Source organism: Rhinolophus ferrumequinum, chromosome 4 (assembly GCF_004115265.2).
Source record: "Rhinolophus ferrumequinum isolate MPI-CBG mRhiFer1 chromosome 4, mRhiFer1_v1.p, whole genome shotgun sequence".
Classification (NCBI taxonomy): Eukaryota; Metazoa; Chordata; class Mammalia; order Chiroptera; family Rhinolophidae; genus Rhinolophus; species Rhinolophus ferrumequinum.
The window spans coordinates 56,506,168-56,528,257 of NC_046287.1; the positions used below are offsets into that span (position 1 = coordinate 56,506,168).

A 22,090-nucleotide genomic window follows, 5' to 3' on the forward strand; every position below is an offset into this window, starting at 1 on the left:
ATTTTAATTCAAAATAATAGCAGAAGGTGTTTTGTGTTTTGTTATTTTGTTGTTTACAGAGAAAACATCAATGAAAAAGAGCCAGAGCTAGTGCCACATCACAATGTAGATTTTGGCTTCCAAGAGTTGCCCTATAAGGGAGGTTTTTTGAAAGTTCAGTTGAGATAATTAACTCATTCTAACACTTCAGGAAAAAACAAAGTAATGCAGCCTTACAAATGATGGCCTGCAGCCACAATGAACCTTGTTTCTAAAAGTAGATTTCACAATAGAAGTTAAAAAGCTTCAAAGCAGCTTCTTAATGAAATCTAGAACTCCAGTGCTCTAGACGCTCCCCACACTCCACAACCACCTCTAGACCCAAGGGACTCCCAAGGGTAAGAAATCACAACATACCTAAGTAACCAGTAAGTATGGATCTGCACGTTGATAAATTTCATTGACAACCCCAGGACAGCTCATCTTTACCAAACTGCAGAAATAATAAACTAATATATTTCTACCAGTTTCTGGGCTCTAACCAATTCTTTAACTGGAAATTTTGATGACATTAAACTACCTTCCAGGAGGTAACTTTAGGAGTAACCCTATGATGATGATGATGATGATGATGATGATAATGATATAATAATAATAAAATTGCAAGTTATTTTGGTAATGCTGACATACCAGCAATACATATGTTATTACAAGACTTTTACAATACAGACTTAAAATAAGAAAAACAGCACTCTCTATATATGCCCTTACTGAATTTCACAACGTAATTTCACTTTAAAGGTAACAATCACAAAAGTTAATATATAAAACTTGATGTTCAGAGAAAAGATCCTCTCATTTCTTCATGCAAAATACAGAGATTAAAAAGTGCTTTTATTTGCATTTTTATTAAGGCAGAGGATTTTTGTTTATTGTACATTTGTCTCTTTTGTAAATGAGTTGTGTCTTTGCCTGTATTTCTAGTTCAACTTTTCTTTTTCATAAAGAACTTCTTGATGTTAGGAAATTAGAGTTCATTTCAAAGCTGGGCCTACGAGGACGGGAAGAGTTTGCCTAGGTAAAGATGAATGGTGTTCATTTATTTGTGGTCCCTCTGGCCCCTTCCCGCTCCCAGCAGTGAGTTTAGTGTACCTGAATAGGGACGCTGGTTAAGCCCACGCAGGCGCCTCCATTCGGGAGGAGCCCATGAAGCTCAAGTGAAAAAGATAACTTTTAAAACCTTTAGTTATGGGGAAGTTTTCTTTTAAATCTATTAAACCTAATCAAAATGAATGGATCACTTTGCTACAAAAACGAAAATCTGAAAATGTCCTAAAATGCACCCGTTACTACATAAACATTAGAAGTCAGAATGTTTCCAGAAATGAAAGACCGCAGGATCTTAAATTCGGCGTGAACGGGAGGTTAGAACAAAGAACGGCAGAACTGGAGATGCCTGCAACTGAGGTCGAGTGGATGCTGTTTGCTCGCACAGGTGAAGCTGGCGGCGATGCCCTTTTGCTCACAAAGGGGAACCTGGGCCGTTTGCTCCTGCAGGTGCACCTGCAGGCAATACCGTTTGCTCACACAGGAGAAGCCAATTTGACCGGGGCAGGAATGCAGGGTAAAGATCTGCTTCTTTTACCCTAAACAGATTCTATCGGCTTTCGGGCAGCAAATCTGAAACTCCAGTGCTTTTCCTTTCGCAGCACCTTCACGGCTGAGCGACCCCAGGCTGGGGCTCGTCCCCTTGACCCGCAGGAAGGCAACAGAGGGCGACGGTCCGCTTGGGTGAGGACAGCCAGGACCACCCCCCAACGCCGCCCCCGCAGTCCCGGCCACCGCGCAGGCACTTCCAGAGGTGTGGCCCAGGGCGGCCGCGGAAGGCACTTCTTGCACCAGGCGGGAGACTCGTCACTTCCGGGGGCTGGGTGGGCTACTCCACGCGCCGACACACTCAGCAAAGAAGCGCCCGGCGATCGGCGATCTGATTGGCCCGGGCGGAAGGGCGCGCGGTGCCAAACTCGCTTCCTGTCAGTCCCCCCGTCCTACGGCCGCGCGCACGCTCGCCTGTCTGGAGCCCGCGCCTGCGCCTCGCCGCCATTCGGAAGGCCGCCACTCTGCAGGGCCTCGCGGAGCAGCCTGGGACCGCGAGCCCGGCCTCCCGCCGACGTTCGCACCCCTGGACGCCGCTGCGGCATAGCGGTGAGAAGCGGGGAGGGGAGGGAGGAGCGTGGTCCGGAGCGGCGGACTCCGAGGCCCGCGTCCCATGGAAGCCTAGGGCATCCACTGCCGAGGGGCCTGCACCCTGTCCGCTCACGCCGGCCTGGCGGAAGGACCCCTCCCCAGAGGCCGCGGGCGGGGTGGACTCTTGGGGACTTGGGGGTGGGGAGGCAGGAAACGTTTTGTTTAAAACCCTGCTGGGAAGTCGGTTCTGGCTCTCAAGGAATGCTTTCTTTTCGTTTCAATCCTACATACAATTTTCTCTGCCCGTAGTCTGCGTGGGCTTTTGTCATCGTTGCTGTTTTAAAATCAGCGAGACAACCCACAGAATGGGAGAAATGTAATCATGTGTCTGATAAGCGGTTAGTGTCCAGAAATGTAAAGAACCCTTACAACTCGACAACGAAAAGCAATCCAATTCAAAAATGGGCAAAGGCTTCTGTAGTTACTTCTACAGAGAAGATATAAAAATGGCCAATGAGAATTTCAAAGGATGTTCATTAGCCATCAAAGTTATGAAATGAAATCAGAATGAAATACCATATGGTAACCACTAGGGTGGCTGTTATCAAAATAATCACAAGTGATGGCGAGGATGTGGAGAAACTGGAACATTTGTGCATTGCTGGAGGGAATGTAAAACGGTGCAACCAGCAGCTGTGGAAAACGGTTTAGTGGTTTCTCAAAAATTTATAAACTGTTACTTTGTGATCCTGCAATTTCACCCTTTGGTGTAAACTCCTAAGAATTGAAAGCAGGGACTGATAGATATTTTACGCCAGTGTTCCTAGCAGCCTTCTTCAAAATAGCCAAAAGGAGGAAACAATCCAAATGTCTTTCAGTAGATGACTGCAAAACAGATTGTGCTATATACATCCTTAACAAGGACTAAAATTCTGATACATGCTGTGGTATAGATGTGCTAAGTGAAATAAGCCAGACACATCAGGACGAATGTATGATTACATTCATAGAGACAATCAAATAGAAGTTAACCAAGGGCTGGGAGGTGGGGTAAGCATGGGAAGTTATTGTTTAATGGGTACAGAGTTTCTGTTTCTGATGATAAAAAGTTCTGGAAATGGATAATGGTGATGGTTTTACAACATTGTGAATGTACTTAATCGTGTTTTTAAAAATGGCTAGAATGGTAAGTTTTCTGTTATCTTTTAACACAGTATTTTTAAATGTATAGGAAAAGGCAAAACTACAGGGATAGTAAAAAGATCAATGGTTGTTACCGTGTTTCCCCGAAAATAAGACCTAGCCGGACAGTCAGCTCTAATGCATCTTTTGGAGCAAAAATGAATATAAGGCCTGGTCTTATTTTACTATAAGACCCGCTATAATATAATATAATTAATATAATATAATACCGGGTCTTACATTAATTTTTGCTCTAAAAGACACATTAGAGCTGATTGTCTGGCTAGGTCTTATTTTCGGGGAAACAATAGGAGCACAGGGAATTGTTATGGCAGTGGAAGTGTTCTGTATTGTCCTGTAATGGTGGATACGTGACACTACATTTATGAAAACCCACAGAACTGTACAACATGTAAAGTGACCCCTAATGTAAACTGTGGATTTTAGTTAATAATAATATATCAGTATTTGTTCATCAATTGTAACAAATATACCACACTAATACAGGATGTTAATAATAGGAGAAATGTGCAGACAGGTAATGTGAAAACAGAATTTTCTGTTCAGTTTTTCTTTAAATCTAAAACTGCTCTAAAAATAAAGTTTACTAATTTTAAAAAAAAATCATCTAGGTTAAAGAACAATGCTGGTATTTATATGTATAGAACCCAGTTAGCTTTAAACATGCCCTACCTATTGAGTTTTAGTTTTAAAATCTTGACATCAAAATGTTTTTTAAAATGACCAATGGTGTTAGACTTTAAGGAAGAAATTGGATTGTAATGGAAAATAGGTGTGATGCCATATAGCATAGAACCTCGTTGAAAAATACAGGATGATGGACGGGCAAAACACTAATGGATTAAAACTTATGTATTTTAGAGACAACATGAAGTCTGTAGAGGGTGGTAAAAAGTGAGGTGAGGTAAATTTTTATTAACTGGATAATTTTGAGTTACTTTCATGGTTAGTCTTAGGAGCTCTGAAAATTAGAAAAAAAAATGGCTAGAATCTTATAACTGGAAGGAATGTCAGTGTCTAGCTTGTACCCAGCAGCTGAATTCTGAACTCGATTCTGCAACATTCCTGTGAAAGACAGAACTGTGTTACAGCAGAGATCTAGAATTAAGAAACCATGGTCTTCTGTTGCTTCCTCTGACCTAATTCATGTGATCTTTGACAAGTCACTTCCCCTCAGCATCAGTTTTCTCAGTTGTAAAATGAAGAGGTAGGTCTCAAGTCCTCTGAGGTTCGTTCCAGTCCTATCTTGATCATTGGCTCCAATAATGGAGGGCTCCTCCTGCCTGACAAAGCAGTCTTTTCTATGATTGAGTAGTCCATGATTGAGTAGTTCGTAGAAATTTATATGTTGAGCTTGAAATCTGTTTTCTTGCTGGCTTCCACTTGTTGCTTCTAAGACAGCTTACATATTGTCCATATTTCTTCCCCTTTTGAAGTTAAGTGCCTGAACTCACAAATGATATGCTTTTAAAAACTGCCTGCCATCCTAGTTGCTTTCTTTTGCAAGTTCCCTAGTGTTAGTTGCTCTTTTAAAGAGTTGGAGACCGTGATCCACTGGGATACTCTGCCCAGTGGAGAATATGGAATGCAGTTCTCTAAGGTTCTCTATATCTGATATGTGGATTTTAAATATTTGGTAAATTTCATCTTGTTGATTTTGGCCACTGTACTGCCTTTTCAAGATCTTAACTAAATTCCACTGCATTAGGTTTGTCAAAATGAACGAGAAAGAACTTGGATAGATCGCAGAACCTTATTCTGGTCCTCTGTCAGGTGCTGATTATTTGCCTGATCTTGAGCAAGTTATTTAATGTCTAGGTTTGAGTTCCTCGACTATAAATTGAAGTTTTAAACTAGGTGGTTCCTGGGGTCTTCTATCCGAAAATCCAATGACTTCAAAACTAGATGGTAGCTCAGGTCTTTATAGTTTTAAAATCCTGTGAATCTAAGAGCAAGCCCCCAATTTCACGAGAGAATATTTTAGATTAACAGCTACTTCCTGGGCACATACTATGTACCAGGGATGTGCAAGGGTTACCAAGGTGAATGGGTAGTCCCTGCCCTCCAGGAGCCCATGGCGTGGTATGGATCAGGCTGTAGTGCTGGAGGGTGACCACTACATTGGAGGAGTGTGTACAGCAGGGGATCCAAGAAAGATTGGGAAAGGTTGGGGAATTGACCAGTTTTTAAGAAGCAGTCTCGCCTGAAGAACGGAGGAACTTGCCTGGCGACAGGGTGGCAAGATGTGGAGTGTAAAGGAGAGGAAATACCTTGAGCAAAGGCCCAGAAGCTTGAATTGTCAGGGAATTACAGGTGGGTAAGAATGCAGTACAGTTGCGCCCAATTGTGAAGAGCTTTATATGCCATGTTCAAATTTTGTAGTGTAGGTGTTGGGCTTACCTTGAAGAATTGTGAGCAGACAAGTCACATTAGGCTTTTATGTTTGGAAGATGACTGGTAGCAGTATGATGAGTGGATTGGAAGGAAGTGAGACTAGTGTTAGGGTGATAAGGCATCAGAATTAAAGCAGTAGGAAAAAAAGCAATTGACAAGTGTAGGGAATAGAGGGAAGGGTAGATAAATGTGTTGGAACTTAACCAGAACAGTATGTGAGCCATTGTCCAGCTTTTTCATGGCCAGTTTATCTCATTCTGTTCAAGTCAACAACTTACCCTGACCTTTAGTCTTCTTTTTGAAATTCAGGCATGAAAAGGCAGGAACAGTCACTGAAGCACCACCATCCTTTTTTTAGACGCCTCTTTCTTTGCCCATGTGTTCTGTTGATTATGTTGTCCCTTCCACTGCCTGTTAATATGCTGCTCTGCTGGGTAGGATGGATAATTGACAAAATGGCAGCTGCTCTTGTAGTTTGTAGTTGCGACAGCAGTCTTCTAAGAGCTTGTCATATCAGCTGAAGTTAGATGGTGGATTTGAAAAAGGGTTGTTTATATACGGGAGCATTATTATTAAAGTGGAACGAGACAGGGACGGTGTCATAGATAGTATCTACTGTATTTGGTGTCAGTTCATTAAATAAGTATCCTAGCTGATTGGATTGGACTTCTCTCACTGTTGGAGGGGGCAGATTAGTGAGAGAAATAGGCAGAATTGTATTACGGGGGCACTAATTATCACAGAGATGTAATTTTGATTATGTTTTCTATATTTTTTTTTAGGTTCAACTTCTCATCTTTGTCCTTCATGTACTACAGACTGTTTTCTGTGGTTTAGTCAAAAAACCATGTAGACTTGCTGCCCTTTGAAGACCACTTTTAAGACTTCTGTTAAGACAGCTGGTGAGTCTACTAGGGAAAAGCATATTGGTCTTTATTTCTTACCCACTCTACTTGTCCTGGATTTATAAAGTAGTATTCTAACAGGGATTAATTTACAGGAGCAGCTGTAAAATGTAGGGTTAATATAAAATTTCCAAAGAGGTAAGAAAGGCAGAAATACAGTCAATGGAAAGTAGAAATAAGGAGAGGGTAATAGAGCTTTATCTACTGAAAGGGACCACAAGACTGGGATAGCAATCGGGAAAGCGTGTGTGGCTAAAAGAGGGACCAGCTCTCTACTGTTGTACTGAGTCAGACGTCCATTTATGAGATGTGGCTTTGTTACTCATTTCTTTGCATATATTTTTGTTTGCTTTTAACATTTCTGTCTTTTTAAAAGCTTAGGAGAATATTTTATGATGAGAACATTTTTGAAAAGTGCTTAGATATCTTAGAGAAAAACTCTATAAAAGCAAACACCATATCAAGTGATGTCTGAACATACCGTGTTTCCCCGAAAATAAGATCTAGCCGGACAATCTAATGCGTCTTTTGGAGCAAAAATTAATGTAAGATCTTATGGCTAGATCTTATTTTCGGGGAAAACACAGTATGTTGATATGGATGTATATGATAGAATTTGGGATTAGAGAGGTAAATTCTGTAACATTCTTTTTAATTTTTTTTTTAAACTAATAAGTTATTGAAGTATGATAGTGAGGCAGGAAGAGAAAAAACAGAGGGCCAGATGGGAGAGGGGGAATGATATGGGTCTGAGGAGACATCGGGATTTAATACAAACTGAAAGGGAATGGAAATGGATAATATATTTACTGAATGGCCCTAGATAAAGAGTGGGAGAGCTGGTGAATGGACAGATTGAGCAGGCAGCAATCGAGGATAAAGGGATTCTGTTTACTCGGAGAAGCTGAGGTAGCTGGAGGTGATTGAGGCAAGAGCATTGGGCATTAGGCTAAGTGGTATTCATTAAAAACAGGCACTGATTTACAGGAGCAGCTGTAAAATGTAGGGTTAGTATAAAATTTCCAAAGAGGTAAGAAAGGGAGAAAGAGGGACCAGCTCTCTACTGTTGCACTGTGTCAGAGACGTCCATTTTTGAGATGTGGTTTTGTTTTATTCTGTATTTGGTAAGTTTGCCAGAGCGTTTTTAAAAAACCTTCCTAATTATAGAACAATGTCCTCAGACATTTCTGTGAGAGTAGAAGAAAAAGTGCTTTACCCTTACAGTTTATAATCTAATCCATGTATTATATACTTGTGGGCTTTTTGATGAACTATTTTACGAATTACTGTTGGTAAAACTTTATGAGGCAGCATGTAGGAAAGGAAGAAAGTTGTTTTGTTAATGGGAGTACGCATTATGTAAAGAGAGGAGGGGGGTAGTTAAGTACGTACTACATTGAAATGAGAAAAACAAAAATACTTTCTCCATACTGTATACGAATTGCTTGAGAAATTGGGAAAAGTTTCTCTAGCTAACAGTTTGTTTAATTATGCTTAAGAAACTTGGACAGAAATCATGAAAGTAATGCCTCGCTGCGTGTCACAAGTAGGACTTGTTTTGGATAAGCTATTGTGTGTTGGTCAGCTACGAGGTGATTTGGGACTATTTAATTACCACAAACGGAAGGGGTCTATATTTTAGAGGCTACTTTGTAGTGTCCAGAATAGTAGTAGTAATAATAATAATAACAATAATAATGATAGTTAACACTGAGTGCTTACTGTTTATCAGATACTGTTCTAATCATGCTATAAAATATTACATCCATTTTATAGTTGAGAAAACTGAAGCATAGAAAGATTTAGTAACTTGATAAAAGCCACATAGTGGAGCCAGGACTCGAACCCAGCAAACCTGAGCTCAGCCTCTTATGCTATAATATATATGACACATGACATGATAATGATATGATATAATGATACGATATGTGACAATATACCTCACCTCTCTAATATGAGCATCCCTTGACTGTTCATTATTGTCACTTAAGGCCAGCTGGGGTTACTGACGTAACCTATTATTTCTCCATGTTTTCTTCATTATGTTTGTAAGTTAAGATTCTTTTTAGAGAATATTCTTCATTACTAAGTGATTATGTTTTTCTTTTTTTGTAGTTCTTCTAGCCCTAACCACAATTTTCTAAAAGACAGGATAATTGCAGGGTAATTCAGAAGGAGCTGATACTTTCCAAAGCACTAGTTTGTTTCTCCAGTTATCACCTTTTTTAACTTTAGACTCCTCAAAAATACAATTGATGCACCACTGATACAGGTGATAGAAGACAATATTGTCAATAATAACATCTTTAAAAACAAATTGTCAAAATTAGTAATGATAGTACATTTTTTTAATTAATGTTTTTTAAATTAATAAAGGGAGATCCTGTGGTTATAAGTAAGTGTTTCTAATCTGTACTGTTTTTTTTTTTGAGGAGCAGTACATGGAAAGAGTATATTTTGACCATAGTTACCATTAACACAGAGCACATTGTATGCTCTTAGTAATGGCTGCTACTTTTGGTAAATTTAATGGGGCATAATTTAATGAGAAAAGATTTTGCAATCCACTTGGTGAATAAATTCATTGTATATGTTAGTTATAGAATATGTTTTAGCACTTGTTGGATTCCCATGCTGAGGTAAGCATACCAGATGGAACTGGTGGAGAATAGAGTCCAGAATAGAATCATGTACATGAAATTTAGTAAATAATAAATGGAACGTTACGTATTAGTGAGAAAAAGGGTTGTGTAATTAGTGTTGTTGAGACAACTGAACTATTCATTTGGGGTGCAAACATAGGATGAATCCCTACCTAACCTCTTTATACCGGATGGATTAAAGATACAAATGTAAAAAAGAATGAAATTATCAAAATCATAGGAAGAAATATTGATTAAAAAATAAAGAAGTGGGAAAACATGATTTAAAAGAGTCATGAAGAAAATACTTTCAGACGTCATAAAATAGCAGCACGAGGTGAGCCTCTTGAAATCTCCCCTGAAATTTACAACAAATTGAACAATTGTAACTCCACAAAGGACTCCCTGCACAGCAGACAGGCAAGACTACAAGGTACACTACTGAATTCACCTAAAGGTGGGCAAATTGCACAAGTGGGGGAGGAGGGAAGGGAGAAGTGCGGAGACGGGGACGCTCGGGCACAGGACGCAGACCTAGCTCAGTGCTCCGAGCTTGCTGCATCCCGGAACTACCGCAGCTGTAGGAGAAGGAAGAATTCAGACTGCTAGGGATCCATTTATGGCCCATAGGGCTGAGGCGACAGCATATTACATGGCTGAACCCAATGCTCACAGCACAGACCTTGGAGCAAAGACTGAGGGAAGAAGGCTGAAAACGGTGGTTTAAGCCCTCACTGCCGCAGAGAACGGAAGACTTAGGCACTGAGACTAGCCGCCCCCTCCCTACCTTCCCAGAGCTCGTCCCGCCCCCATCTGCTCAATGCTAGAAGTGGAACAGTAGCAGTGTCAGATCAAAAGAACAGAATATTTGCAGTTCTGAGAACTGTGGTCCACAGACACGGACTTGTAGCCCAACTAGTTCCGGCGAAGGGGAGGGAGCTCTGGAAGCAGGACTGGCTGTGGTGATGGTTGCTGCCATTGCTCTGGCCACCTCTCACAACTCACCCTGACCCTGGCCCCACCTATCTGGGGGGATCCCTGCAGGAGTATATAGAGCTGCTGAAGCACACAGGCTCTGAATCTGGCACAGGAAGAGCTTTGAAACCTCAGAAGCTCTCCACATCCCTCCTCAGAGGTGGTGCCATATGACTAAGGCCAATTGTTCACAGAGTAGAAGCCTGCCTTCCAGGTAATCCCCCCATTTTGTGAGAAGCCGGAATAGTACAGAGAAAACAACGCTACATTGTGAGAGAGAATATAAGGCTGCATTTGGAAAGAAAATAAAACATTCTACCAAAACCTACTGGAAAACAAAAGAAAGACCTCTTTCTATCAACCTGTTGCAGAACCCACTGCTGTAGATGTCTAGGAAGAGAAATAATAAATCATTAATGGCCGTGAATAACCAAGGCAACAAGACAGCTCAAAAAGAAAATGAAAAGTCTCCAGAAAATGAACTTAAAGATATGGAAATATGTGACTTAAACAACAGAGAATTCAAGATTGCAGTTCTTAAAAAACTCAACGAGATGCAAGAAAACATAGACAGGCAGTTTAATGAACTCAGAAACACAATCAAAGAACAAAATGAACATTTTACCAAAGAGATTGAAATTTAAAAAAAGAACCAAATAGAATTTCTGGAGATTAAGAACTCAGTAAAAGAAATGAATGAAATAGCCAGCTTAGGTAGTAGAGTTGACCAGATGGAGGAAAGAATCAGTGACATCAAAGATAGAAATCTGGAAATGACACGGATGGAAGAAGAAAGAGATTTGAGACTTAAAAGAAATGAAAGAACTCTACAAGAACTTTCTGACACCATCAGAAAGAGCAATATAAGAATAATGGGCATACCAGAAGGAGAAGAAAGAGAGAAGGGAACAGAGAGTATATTCAAACAAATAGTTGATGAGAACCTCCCAAAATTGTGGAAAGAATTGGATCCTTGAATCCAAAAAGCAAATAGAACACCTAATTACCTCAACCCCAACAGGCCTTCTCCAAGGCACATTGTATTGAAGCTGTCAAAAATCAACAACAAAGAAAGAATCCTCAAGGCAGCCAGGGAAAAGAAGATGGTAACCTACAAAGGAAAGCCCATTAGAATATCATCAGATTTTTCAGCAGAAACTCTACAAGCCAGGAGGGAGTGGAACCAAATATTCAAACTATTGAAAGAGAGAAATTGTGAGCCAAGAAGAATATATCCAGCAAAGATATCCTTTAGATATGAAGGAGGAATAAAGACATTTCCAGACATACAGAAGCTGAGAGAATTTTCTAACACATGACCTGCACTACCAGAAATACTAAAGGAGGCTATTAGACCACCATCAACAGGGACAATTTGTGGCAACCAAAACATAAAAGGGGGGAGAGTAAAAGCCTGAACTGGAATATAGGAATGGAGAAAGTAAGCATGCTGAAGAAAATGGAATACTCTAAATATCAAACTTTCTTTTACATAAACTTAATGGTAACCACTTAAAAAAAAAATCCAGAATGGAAATACATACTGTAATAAAAGAATAAACAGAGGGAAAAATCATAGAATACCACCACACAGAAATTGTGGTGGTATTGACAACAATAAAAAGGCAAACGATGGAGACACAGTCTTACCAGAAAACTAAAGACAGAATGATAGGAAATCCTCATATATCAATAATCACCCTAAATGTAAATGAACTGAACTCACCAATAAAAAGGCACAGAGTAGCAGATTGGATCAAAGAACTAAACCCAACCATATACTGTCTCCAAGAGACACATCTCAGCTATAAGGACGAACATAGACTCAAAGTGAAAGGGTGGAAATTGACACTCCAAGCAAATGGTATCCAGAGAAAATCAGGTGTATCCATACTGGTATCAGATAAAACGGACTTCAGGGTAAAAAAGGTAACAAGAGACAAAGATGGACATTTCATAAGGGTAAAGGGGACTATACAATAAGAAGACAAAACAGTCATCAACATTTATGCCCCCAATCAGGAAGCACCGAAATATACCAAGTAGCTACTAACAGAAATTAAAGGGAGAAATTGACTAAAACACAGTTATACTAGGGGACCTAAGTATATCATTGACAGCTATGGATAGATCATCCAAACAGAAAATAAAAAAATACCATCCCTAAATGACACATTAGATACAATGGACATAATTGACATTTATAGAGCACTTCATCCTAAAACATGAGACTATACATTTTTTTTCTAGTGTACATAGAACATTCTCAAGGATAGACCATATATTGGGACATAAAACTAGCCTCGCAAATTTAGGAAGATTGAAATCATCCCAAGCATATTCTCTGATCACAAGGCTTGGAAATTGGGTATCAACTGTAAAACGAAAGCAGGAAAAACCACAAATACGTGAAGATTAAACAACATACTTTTAAAGAATGACTGGGTCAAAGAAGAAATAGGAGAGATCTAAAGATACATAGAAACAAATGAGAATGAAAGTACATCCTACCAAAATTTTTGGGATGCAGCAAAAGCAGTTTTAAGAGGAAAATTTACATCATTACAGGCCTAACTCAAAAAAAAAAAAGAAAAACCCCAAATAAATAACCTACGTTACACCTTAAGGAACTAGCAAAAGAAGAACAAATGAAACCCAAAGGCAGCAGAAGAAAGGAAATAATAAAAATCAGAGCAGAACTAAATGAAATAGAGAACAAAAAGACAATAGAAAAACATTAATGTGACAAAGAGCTGGTTCTTTGAAAAGATTTAAAAAATTGACAAACCCTTGGCTAGATTCACTAAGATAAAAAGAGAAAAGACACTGATAAACAAAGTCAGAAATGAAAGGGGAATTTATCACGGATGCCACAGAAATACAAAGGATCATCCAAGAATACTATGAAGGACTATATGCCACAAAATTCAATAACCTAGAAGAATGGAGAAGTTCTTAGAAACATATAGCCTTCCTAGGCTGAATCATGAAGAATTGGAAAATCTAAAAAACCCGATCACCAGTAAGGAAATTGAATCAGTCATCTGAAACCTTCCCAAAAGCAAAAGTCTGGGACCAGATGGCTTCACTAGTGAATTCTACCAGACCTTCAAAGAGGATCTAATACCTGCCCTGCTCAAACTCTTCCAAAATATTGAAGAAGAGACAGTACTCCCTAACTCATTTTATGCGGCCAACATTACCCTGATACCAAAACCTGGTAAGGATAACACAAAAAAAGAAAATTACAGACCAATATCTGTAGACCAAAAGATGATTCATTCATGAGGACCAAGTGGAGTTTATCCCAAGGGCACAAGGATAGTTCAACATACGCAAGTCCATCAATGTGATCCATCACATAAACAAAATAAAGGACAAAAATCATATGACTATATCAATTGACACAGAAAAAACATTTGACAAGATACGACATCCATTTATGATTAAAACACTTAATAAAATAGATACAGAAAGAAAATAACATAATAAAGGCCACACATGACAAACCCTTAGCTAATATCATAATTAAAGGTGAAAAACCGAAGCCCTTTGCTCTACGTTCGAACACGACAGGGCTGTCCCCTATCACCTCTGCTTTTCAACAGTGTTGGAAGTCCTCGCCAGAGCAATCAGGCAAGAGAAAGAAATAAAAGGCATCCAAATTGGGAATGAAGAAGTTAAAATGTCATTCTTTGCAGATGACATGATGCTCTATGTATAGAAAATCCTAAAGACTCCACCAAAAAGCTATTAGAAACAATCAACGAATACAATAAAGTTGCTAGGTGCAAAATCAACATAGAAAAGTCCATTGCATTCCTATATACTAACAAATCTCAGAAAAAGAAATAAAAAAACAATTCCTTTTGCAATTACAACAAAAAAAATAAAATACTTAGGAATAAACTTAACCAAGGATGTAAAAGACCTATATGCTGAAAACTGTAAGACCATTTTAAAGGAAATTGAAGAAGACACAAAGAAATAGAAAGACATTCTGTGCTCATGGATTGGAAGAAACAAAATACTTAAAATGGCCATATTACCCAAAGCAATATACAGACTTAATGCAATCCCCATCAAAATCCCAATGGCCTTTTAAAGAAATAGAACAAAAAATCATCAGATTTGTTTGGAACCACAAAAGACCCCGAATAGCCAAAGCAATCTTAAGAAAAAAGATTAGTGCTGGAGGTATCACACTCCCTGACTTTAGCTTATACTACAGGGCAACTATAATCAGGACAGCATGGTATTGGCAGAAAAACGGACACACAGATCAATGGAATAGAATTGAGAACTCAGAAATAAAACCACATAAATATGGACAGATAATTTTTGACAAAGAAACAGAAAACATACAATGGAGAAAAGACAGCCTCTTCAATAAATGGTGCTGGCCAAATTGGAAAGCCATGTGGAAAAGAATGAAACTGAATTATCTGTCACCATGTACCAAAATTAATTCAAAATGGATCAAATACTTAAGCATAAAACCTGAAACAATAAACTGCATAAAAGAAAACATAGGTACTAAACTTATGGACCTTGGGTTCAAAGAGCATTTTATGAATTTGACTCCAAAGGCAAGGGAAGTAAAAGCTAAAATAAATGAATAGGACTATATCAAACTTAATTAAAAGCTTCTGCACAGCCAAAGAAACCATTGACAAAATAAAGGGGCAACCAACTGAATAGGAGAATATTTTTGCAAACAGTGCCTCTGATAAGGGGATAAGATCCAAAATATGCAAGGAACTCATACAACTCAACAACAAAAAAACAAACAACCCAATTGCGAAATGGGCAGAGGACCTGAAGAGACATTTCTCCAAAGAGGACATACAAATGGCAAATAGATATATGAAAAAAGGCTCAACATCACTAATCATCAGAGAAATGCAAATAAAAACCACAATGAGATATCACCTCACCCCGGTTAGAATGACTATCATCAAGATAAATAGTAACAAGTGTTGGAGAGGCTGTGGAGAAAAAGAAACTCTCATACACTGTTGGTGGGAATGCAGATTGGTGCAGCCGCTATGGAAGGCAGTGTCTAGGTTCCTCAAAAAATTATGAATAGAATTACCATATGACCCAGCAATACCTCTCCTGGGTATCTACCCAAAAAATCTGAAAACATTTATCCACAAAGACAGTGTGCTCCAATGTTCATTGCAGCTTTATTTACAGTGGCCAAGACATGGAAACAACCAAAATGTCCTTCAATAGATGAATGGACAAAGAAGGTGTGGCATATATGCACAATGGAATACTATTCAGCGGTAAGAAAAGATGCAATAGGATCATTTGTGACAACATGGATAGATCTTGAGATTATAATGCTAAGTGAAATAAGTCAGACAGAAAAAGGAGAGAACCATATGATTTCACTGATATGTGGTATATAAACCAAAAACAACAAAAGAACAAGACAAACACTCAGAAACAAAAACTCATAGACACAATAGTTTAGTGGTTACCAGAGGGTAAAGGGCGAGGGGGGTGGTAGATGAGGGTTAAAGGGATCAAATATATGGTGATGGAAGGAGAACTGACTCTTGGTGGTGAACACACCATGTGATTTATGGAGGATGTAATACAGAATTGTATACCTGAAGTTTATGTAACTTTACTAACACTTGCCACCCAATAAACTTTTAACTAAAAAAAATAGTTTCAATTTTTAATTTTTAAGTAAACAATTGTGTGGTAAAAAAAAATGTCGTAAGTAAAGTCAAGAGACAAATGATAAACTAAATATTTTCAGTCGAAGAGCTGATTCCTCATGTACAAAAACTATAAATAATTAAGAAAAATGGACAAAACGTATCGTAGAAAAAGAAATATACATGGCTAATAAACCCAAGGGAAAATATTCAATGTTTTTCATTAAAGAAAAGAACACTAAAACAATAGTAAGACCAGTTTTCACTTAAGAAATACCAAAGATTAGAAGTTTAATGATACTCAGTGTTGATGAGTTAGTTGGGGAATTGTTCTGCATATATACTGTTGGTTGGTATGTAATAATGCTGTAACTTCTTGAGAGTTTGGTAAAATGTATCAATTTTAATTGCAAATTGCCTTTGAAGCAGGTAATCCATTTCTAGAAATTTTCCCTTCAGAAATACCCTCACATTCCAAGTTGCATGTACAAGGAAATTCGGTACTTACACTATGTAAAAATGTCCTAGAAAATGCCCTCTAATTCAGCGGGACTCCTGAAACCCATACCTGCCCTTTCATAGAAACTCAGAAACTTAGCTTAGTTTTGTTTTCAGAATCACCAAAACCTATAATTTTTACTTCCCTGGAGTCTCAGAATCCTGTTGTTTCTTGTCCGCCACAGACACTTTCTCTTCATTAAATGAAAGCAAGTTGCAGAACAATATGTTTAACACCCAATTTGTGTAGAATGTGCTTATACATTTGTGCATACATAGCACATTTCTTCAGTGACATATGAGTACAGTGGCTATCCTTTGGGAGTGATACTGTGTGACTATCTTCTACTGCGTAAATGAGTATGTTTTTAACAGTGAGCTGCTGTTGCTTTATCACTTAAGTTGCATTTAAAATTTTAAAAAGTCATTTTCTGGCAAGCAAGTTCCTCCCTCAAGGCTGTCCTCTATCTGAATTGCCCTTTTTCTTGGCAGACTCCTTTACATTCAAGAACTCGGCTCGAGTGTCTCCTTGACAGCTTTCTCTATGTTGCCTTCCATACTCTTACCTTCCAACTAATGTAAGCACCATATTGCAAGACACCTCTTTAAACCTGAGTGCCTAGAAAAGCATGGGACACAAAGTAATTCATTTATTAAATAAATGAAAAATAATATTAGGATGGATAAAACATTATATGTTGATATTTTTTGAAAGCTATCTTTTCATAGTTAGTTTAGTAAAAGTGCTTTCTGAAATGGATTGAAAGTTTCTTGCTCAGCCTAAATAGTCTAGCTTGAATTTTGATATTTACTTAGCTTTGTGTGCTGACAGCTTGTTGATGTTCAGGGTTTTAGAGTCAAGGTCTAAGGTACATGCAGTAAATAATTCTGAGGTTAGGTTTGTGGCACTGATAGTCATATAACCTGGATAAGTCACTTCATCTGTAAATGAGAAAAAATAATACTTGAATCATATTGTTAAGGAAGATTAAATAAAGTGATGTATATAAAGTGATGTATATAGACCTAGCAGAGTTCCTGGAACTCAGTTCAAAATTAGTTTGATTTCTTCTTCTTCAAAATCTTGATAGAGATATTATTGAATAAATGCATGTGCCATCCTAGGCTTAAAATTACACAGTTTTAGAATTAACTAGAACAGCATTTCATTTAAGATCATATTTTCTGAAAATAATTTATTTTTACTTTTTGCAGCACTGTTGAAAGTTTTTAAAGATATAATCGTGTGTGTTGTAACAGAAAAGAAAATGGAAGTATTCCAGGAACTTCGTAAACCATCAGTACGTTTGGAGTGTGACCACTGCAATTTCAGAGGCACAGATTATGAAAATGTACAAATTCACATGGGCACCATCCATCCAGAATTTTGTGATGAAATGGATGCTGGTGGATTAGGTAAAATGATATTTTACCAGAAAAGTGCAAAACTATTTCACTGCCATAAATGCTTCTTCACCAGCAAGATGTACTCTAATGTATACTATCACATCACATCCAAACATTCAGGCCCAGAGAAATGGAATGAGAAACCAAAAAATCAGTTGAACAAAGAATCAGATTCTGTGAAAAGCCCTCCTGAACACCAGAAAATGCCCTCTAATTCAGCAGAACTCCTGAAACCTGTACCTGCCCTTTCCATAGAAACACAGAAACTTTGCCCAGTTTTGTCTCCAGAATCACCAAAACCTACTCCTCTTACTTCCCTGGAGCCTCAGAAGCCTGGCCCTGTTTCTCCTGAGCCACAGACACCTTCTCTTCCTTCTCCTGAGCCTCCAAAACCTACCCCTATTTCTTCTCCTGAACTTCTAAAACCAGTCCCTGTTGTTTCTGAATCTCAGAAACCAGTCCCTATTCCTTCTCCAGAACCACAGAAACTTGCTCCTGTTTCTCCTGAGCCAGTAAAGGCTACTCTTACTAATCCCAAATCTCAGAAACACTCCCATTTTCCAGAAACATTGGGGCCACCTTCAGCGTCGTCTCCAGAGTCACCAGTTCTAGCTGCTTCCCCTGAACCTTGGGGGCCGTCCCCAACTGCATCTCCAGAGTCTCGGAAGCCAGCCCGGGCGGTCTCCCCTGAGCCAAGAAAGCCATCCCCATCAGAGTCTCCTGAATCTTGGAAGCCATTCCCTGCTGTTTCTCCAGAGCCTAGGAGACCAGCCCCAGCTGTGTCACCAGGTTCTTGGAAGCCAGGGCCACCTGGGTCCCCCAGGTCTTGGAAATCCAGTCCTTCGGCATCATCAGGACCTTGGAAGCCAGCTAAACCTGCTCCATCTGTGTCTCCTGGACCTTGGAAACCAATTCCTTCTATATCACCTGGACCTTGGAAACCAACTCCGTCTGTGTCCCCTGCATCCTGGAAGTCTTCATCAGTCTCACCTGGTTCCTGGAAATCTCCCTCTGCGTCTCCTGAGTCGTGGAAATCTGGCCCGCCAGAACTCCGAAAGACAACTCCCACCTTGTCACCTGAACATTGGAAGACAGTTCCCCCAGTATCTCCTGAGCTCCGTAAAGCAGGAGCCCCCTTGTCTCCTGAGCTTCGCAAACCCGGCCCACCATTGTCCCCAGATATCCGTAGTCCAGCAGGATCTCCAGAGCTCAGAAAACCCTCAGGGTCTCCAGAGCTTTGGAAGCTTTCTCCTGATCAGCGGAAGACTTCTCCTGCTTCACTTGATTTTCCTGAGTCCCAGAAAAGTTCCCGTGGTGGTTCCCCTGATCTCTGGAAGTCTTCCTTTTTTATAGAACCTCAGAAACCTGTCTTCCCTGAGACCCGGAAACCTTCTGGGCCATCTGAGTCCCCTAAAGTGGCCTCCGATATCTGGAAGCCTGTTCTCTCCATTGACACTGAGCCTAGAAAGCCTGCCCTGTTTTCTGAGCCTACCAAAACAGCTCCTCCTGCTTCTCCTGAACCACGAAAACGTGCTCTTTTTCCAGAGCCACGGAAACATGCCCTTTTCCCTGAACTTCCCAAGTCTGCTATCTTCTCAGAAGCTCAAAAGGCAGTTGAGCTTGGTGATGAACTACAGACAGATGCCATAGATGATCAAAAGTGTGACGTTTTGGTTCAGGAAGAACTACTAGCTACACCTAAGAAACTCTTAGAAGACACTTTATTTCCTTCCTCAAAGAAGCTCAAGAAAGACAACCAAGAGAACTCTGATGCTGAGCTTAGTAGTAGTGAGTATATAAAAACAGATTTGGATGCGATAGATAGTAAGGGCCAAGAATCAAGCAGTGATCAAGAGCAGGTTGATGTGGAATCTATTGATTTTAGTAAAGAGAACAAAATGGACATGAGTAGTCCAGAGCAGTCCAAAAATGTACTACAATTTACTGAAGAAAAGGAAGCTTTTATCTCTGAAGAAGAAATTGCAAAATATATGAAGCGTGGAAAAGGAAAGTATTATTGCAAAATTTGTTGCTGTCGTGCTATGAAAAAAGGTGCTGTTTTGCATCATTTGGTTAATAAGCATAATGTCCATAGCCCTTACAAATGCACAATTTGTGGAAAGGCTTTTCTTTTGGAATCTCTCCTTAAAAATCATGTAGCAGCCCATGGGCAAAGTTTACTTAAATGTCCCCGTTGTAATTTTGAATCAAATTTCCCACGAGGCTTCAAGAAACATTTAACTCATTGTCAAAGCCGGCATAATGAAGAGGCAAATAAAAAGCTAATGGAAGCTCTTGAACCACCACTGGAGGAGCAGCAAATTTGATTTTTAAACAGTGTGGATATATGCTCTACAAAGTTGTTTGTTGAAACCATTTGTTGAAAGTATAGTCAAATAGTCTAGTTGGATCAGTAGATGTTGATGTGTATGATATACAGTGTTTAATTGTCTCAGTAGTACTACAGAGAATAAGCATTTGGTTATTTTTTTTCATGGTCTCTGTTTATGTGGCTATCTTGTAAGTCAATAAATTCATACTGTATATTCCAGATGGGTAAAATTTTTCTAATTTCTTTAGTACATTTGAATAACAAAGATGTAGGCGTTCCATTTAACAATCAAGAGCAAGTTGTACTCAATTTAAATCATCTAGTTAAAAGTGTATTTTTTTGGTGAAACTAATTTCAGACAATGGAAATTATTTGGAATATTTAAGAATTAGGCATGAAAAATTTGAGAAATTTTGTTCTCTTAAATGTACTTGCAGATCATAAAAGTTATTTTGAAGTTTCTATTTGATCGTACAAAATTAGTTTTTAAATCTTGAACAGTTTCTACATGTTTATTAACTTTTATGTCATGGAAAATTGGAGTCAGAGTTGCTGATTTTCTGCTAAAAGGGGGAAAATTGAGTAAGTTTAAAAAATTGTTTGCAGCCTTCTATAGGAAACTGAAAAAGGTGAGTATGATTTTATGTCTTATATTAGTTATTATTTCCTTTGGAGTCTTCCATTCTCTATCTTATCCCAAGATCTGGCTCTTCAGTTCCCTGTGAGCTCACACCAATAGATGACCCTTAATTGCCAAATGTGTTAGATATGTACCTCCTACTCCTGGGCTTTATGTGCTACCTGTTGGGGCTTCAGATCAGGTAATGAGTAGGAACTGAAAGTCTTCCAGATTCACAATGGAAAATTTTATAAATAGCATTTCTGTTTGAGAATGTGTCAATTTTATGTTTTTAAAGTTGTTATTGTAAATACTGTGAGCCTGTTCATGGGTTATTTTATTCTAAAATATTTTGTCAAATGTGTATCAACCAAATTAAAAACAAAGGTTTTCATGTCACCAACATCTTCATGTGTGTGTTTTCTTTTTCATTGTATGATATCCAAATTCTATTACTTTTGCCTATTTCCACTTTTTTTCAGCACACTAATTTTTTTCATATCTGGAGCAGCATTTTCTCAGAGTTCTGTGGTCAGGTAAGTTAGAGAATCACTGTACCACGTGCTCCTTGTGGAAAATCTCAGTGCACATTACCTTATTAAAGGTTTAATCCCAGCAGATGGCAGTCCTGGCTGCCTCATTTAAACAATGTGAAGCCTTCAGTGCCTTAAGGATTCTGATATGTAGCCAGGATTGAGACACTGGCTTTAATTAAGCTATTCCTTGACATTTTTGAACAAAGAGTGTTTTTTTTTTTCATGGCATCCAAATTAGTATGCCAGTTGGGAAGGCTTAATGTTTAGATACGATTAGGGAAGTCTTAAAAGTTTCAGGTCTATCACTTTGTTGAGCACAGTCAGGCAGGAAAGCACTATGAATAGTTGGTTCTGTCGTTAATTTACACTGTGCACCTTGAGAAGCTTCCAGATCTGGAGTTTCTAGGCATGATGCCAGCAAGTAGGCCAGTAAAGATGTATTGGATCTACTGTTGTCTTTTTCTCATCTATACTGACTTAATTAAAATTATGAATGGAAAAACAAAGGGTCTGCAGTACCCAGAAACCCTTTTGAAGCCTGCAATCTCAAACCAACCGTGTTAATGCAACATTCTTTTCCTTAGGACAGCACACTTTTTGGTGCAAACGTCTCACAGAATACTACCTAGACCTTTGCTCAAGATGGAGCCAACTAGATCCCGTGACTTGCCATCTGATGTGGGTTTTTTCATAATATTTTCATAGAATAGAGGATATTAGGGCAAGTAGTAGCGATGC

At 38.9% G+C, this 22,090-nt stretch overlaps 1 protein-coding gene across 2 annotated transcripts; it reads left to right on the top strand.

The window, feature by feature from the left end:
• The first annotated feature begins 1,883 nt into the window (after positions 1–1,883).
• CHAMP1 (chromosome alignment maintaining phosphoprotein 1) lies at positions 1,884–21,210 on the top strand. Of its 2 annotated transcripts, XM_033104978.1 has the most exons (3): positions 1,884–2,184; positions 6,546–6,665; positions 17,674–21,210. In XM_033104978.1, exon 3 carries the CDS (start codon positions 17,727–17,729, stop codon positions 20,190–20,192), a length of 2,466 nt encoding a protein of 821 aa, XP_032960869.1. In that variant the 5' UTR covers positions 1,884–2,184; positions 6,546–6,665; positions 17,674–17,726; the 3' UTR covers positions 20,193–21,210. The 2 variants fall into 2 exon arrangements, with proteins under 2 accessions (XP_032960869.1, XP_032960870.1); XM_033104979.1 differs by lacking the exon at positions 6,546–6,665.
• The last annotated feature ends 880 nt before the right edge of the window (positions 21,211–22,090 follow it).

Excerpts from the sequence above, each read along its gene's own strand:
- CHAMP1 (XM_033104978.1), top strand. The coding sequence starts at position 17,727 with ATGGAAGTATTCCAGGAACTTCGTAAACCATCAGTACGTTTGGAGTGT.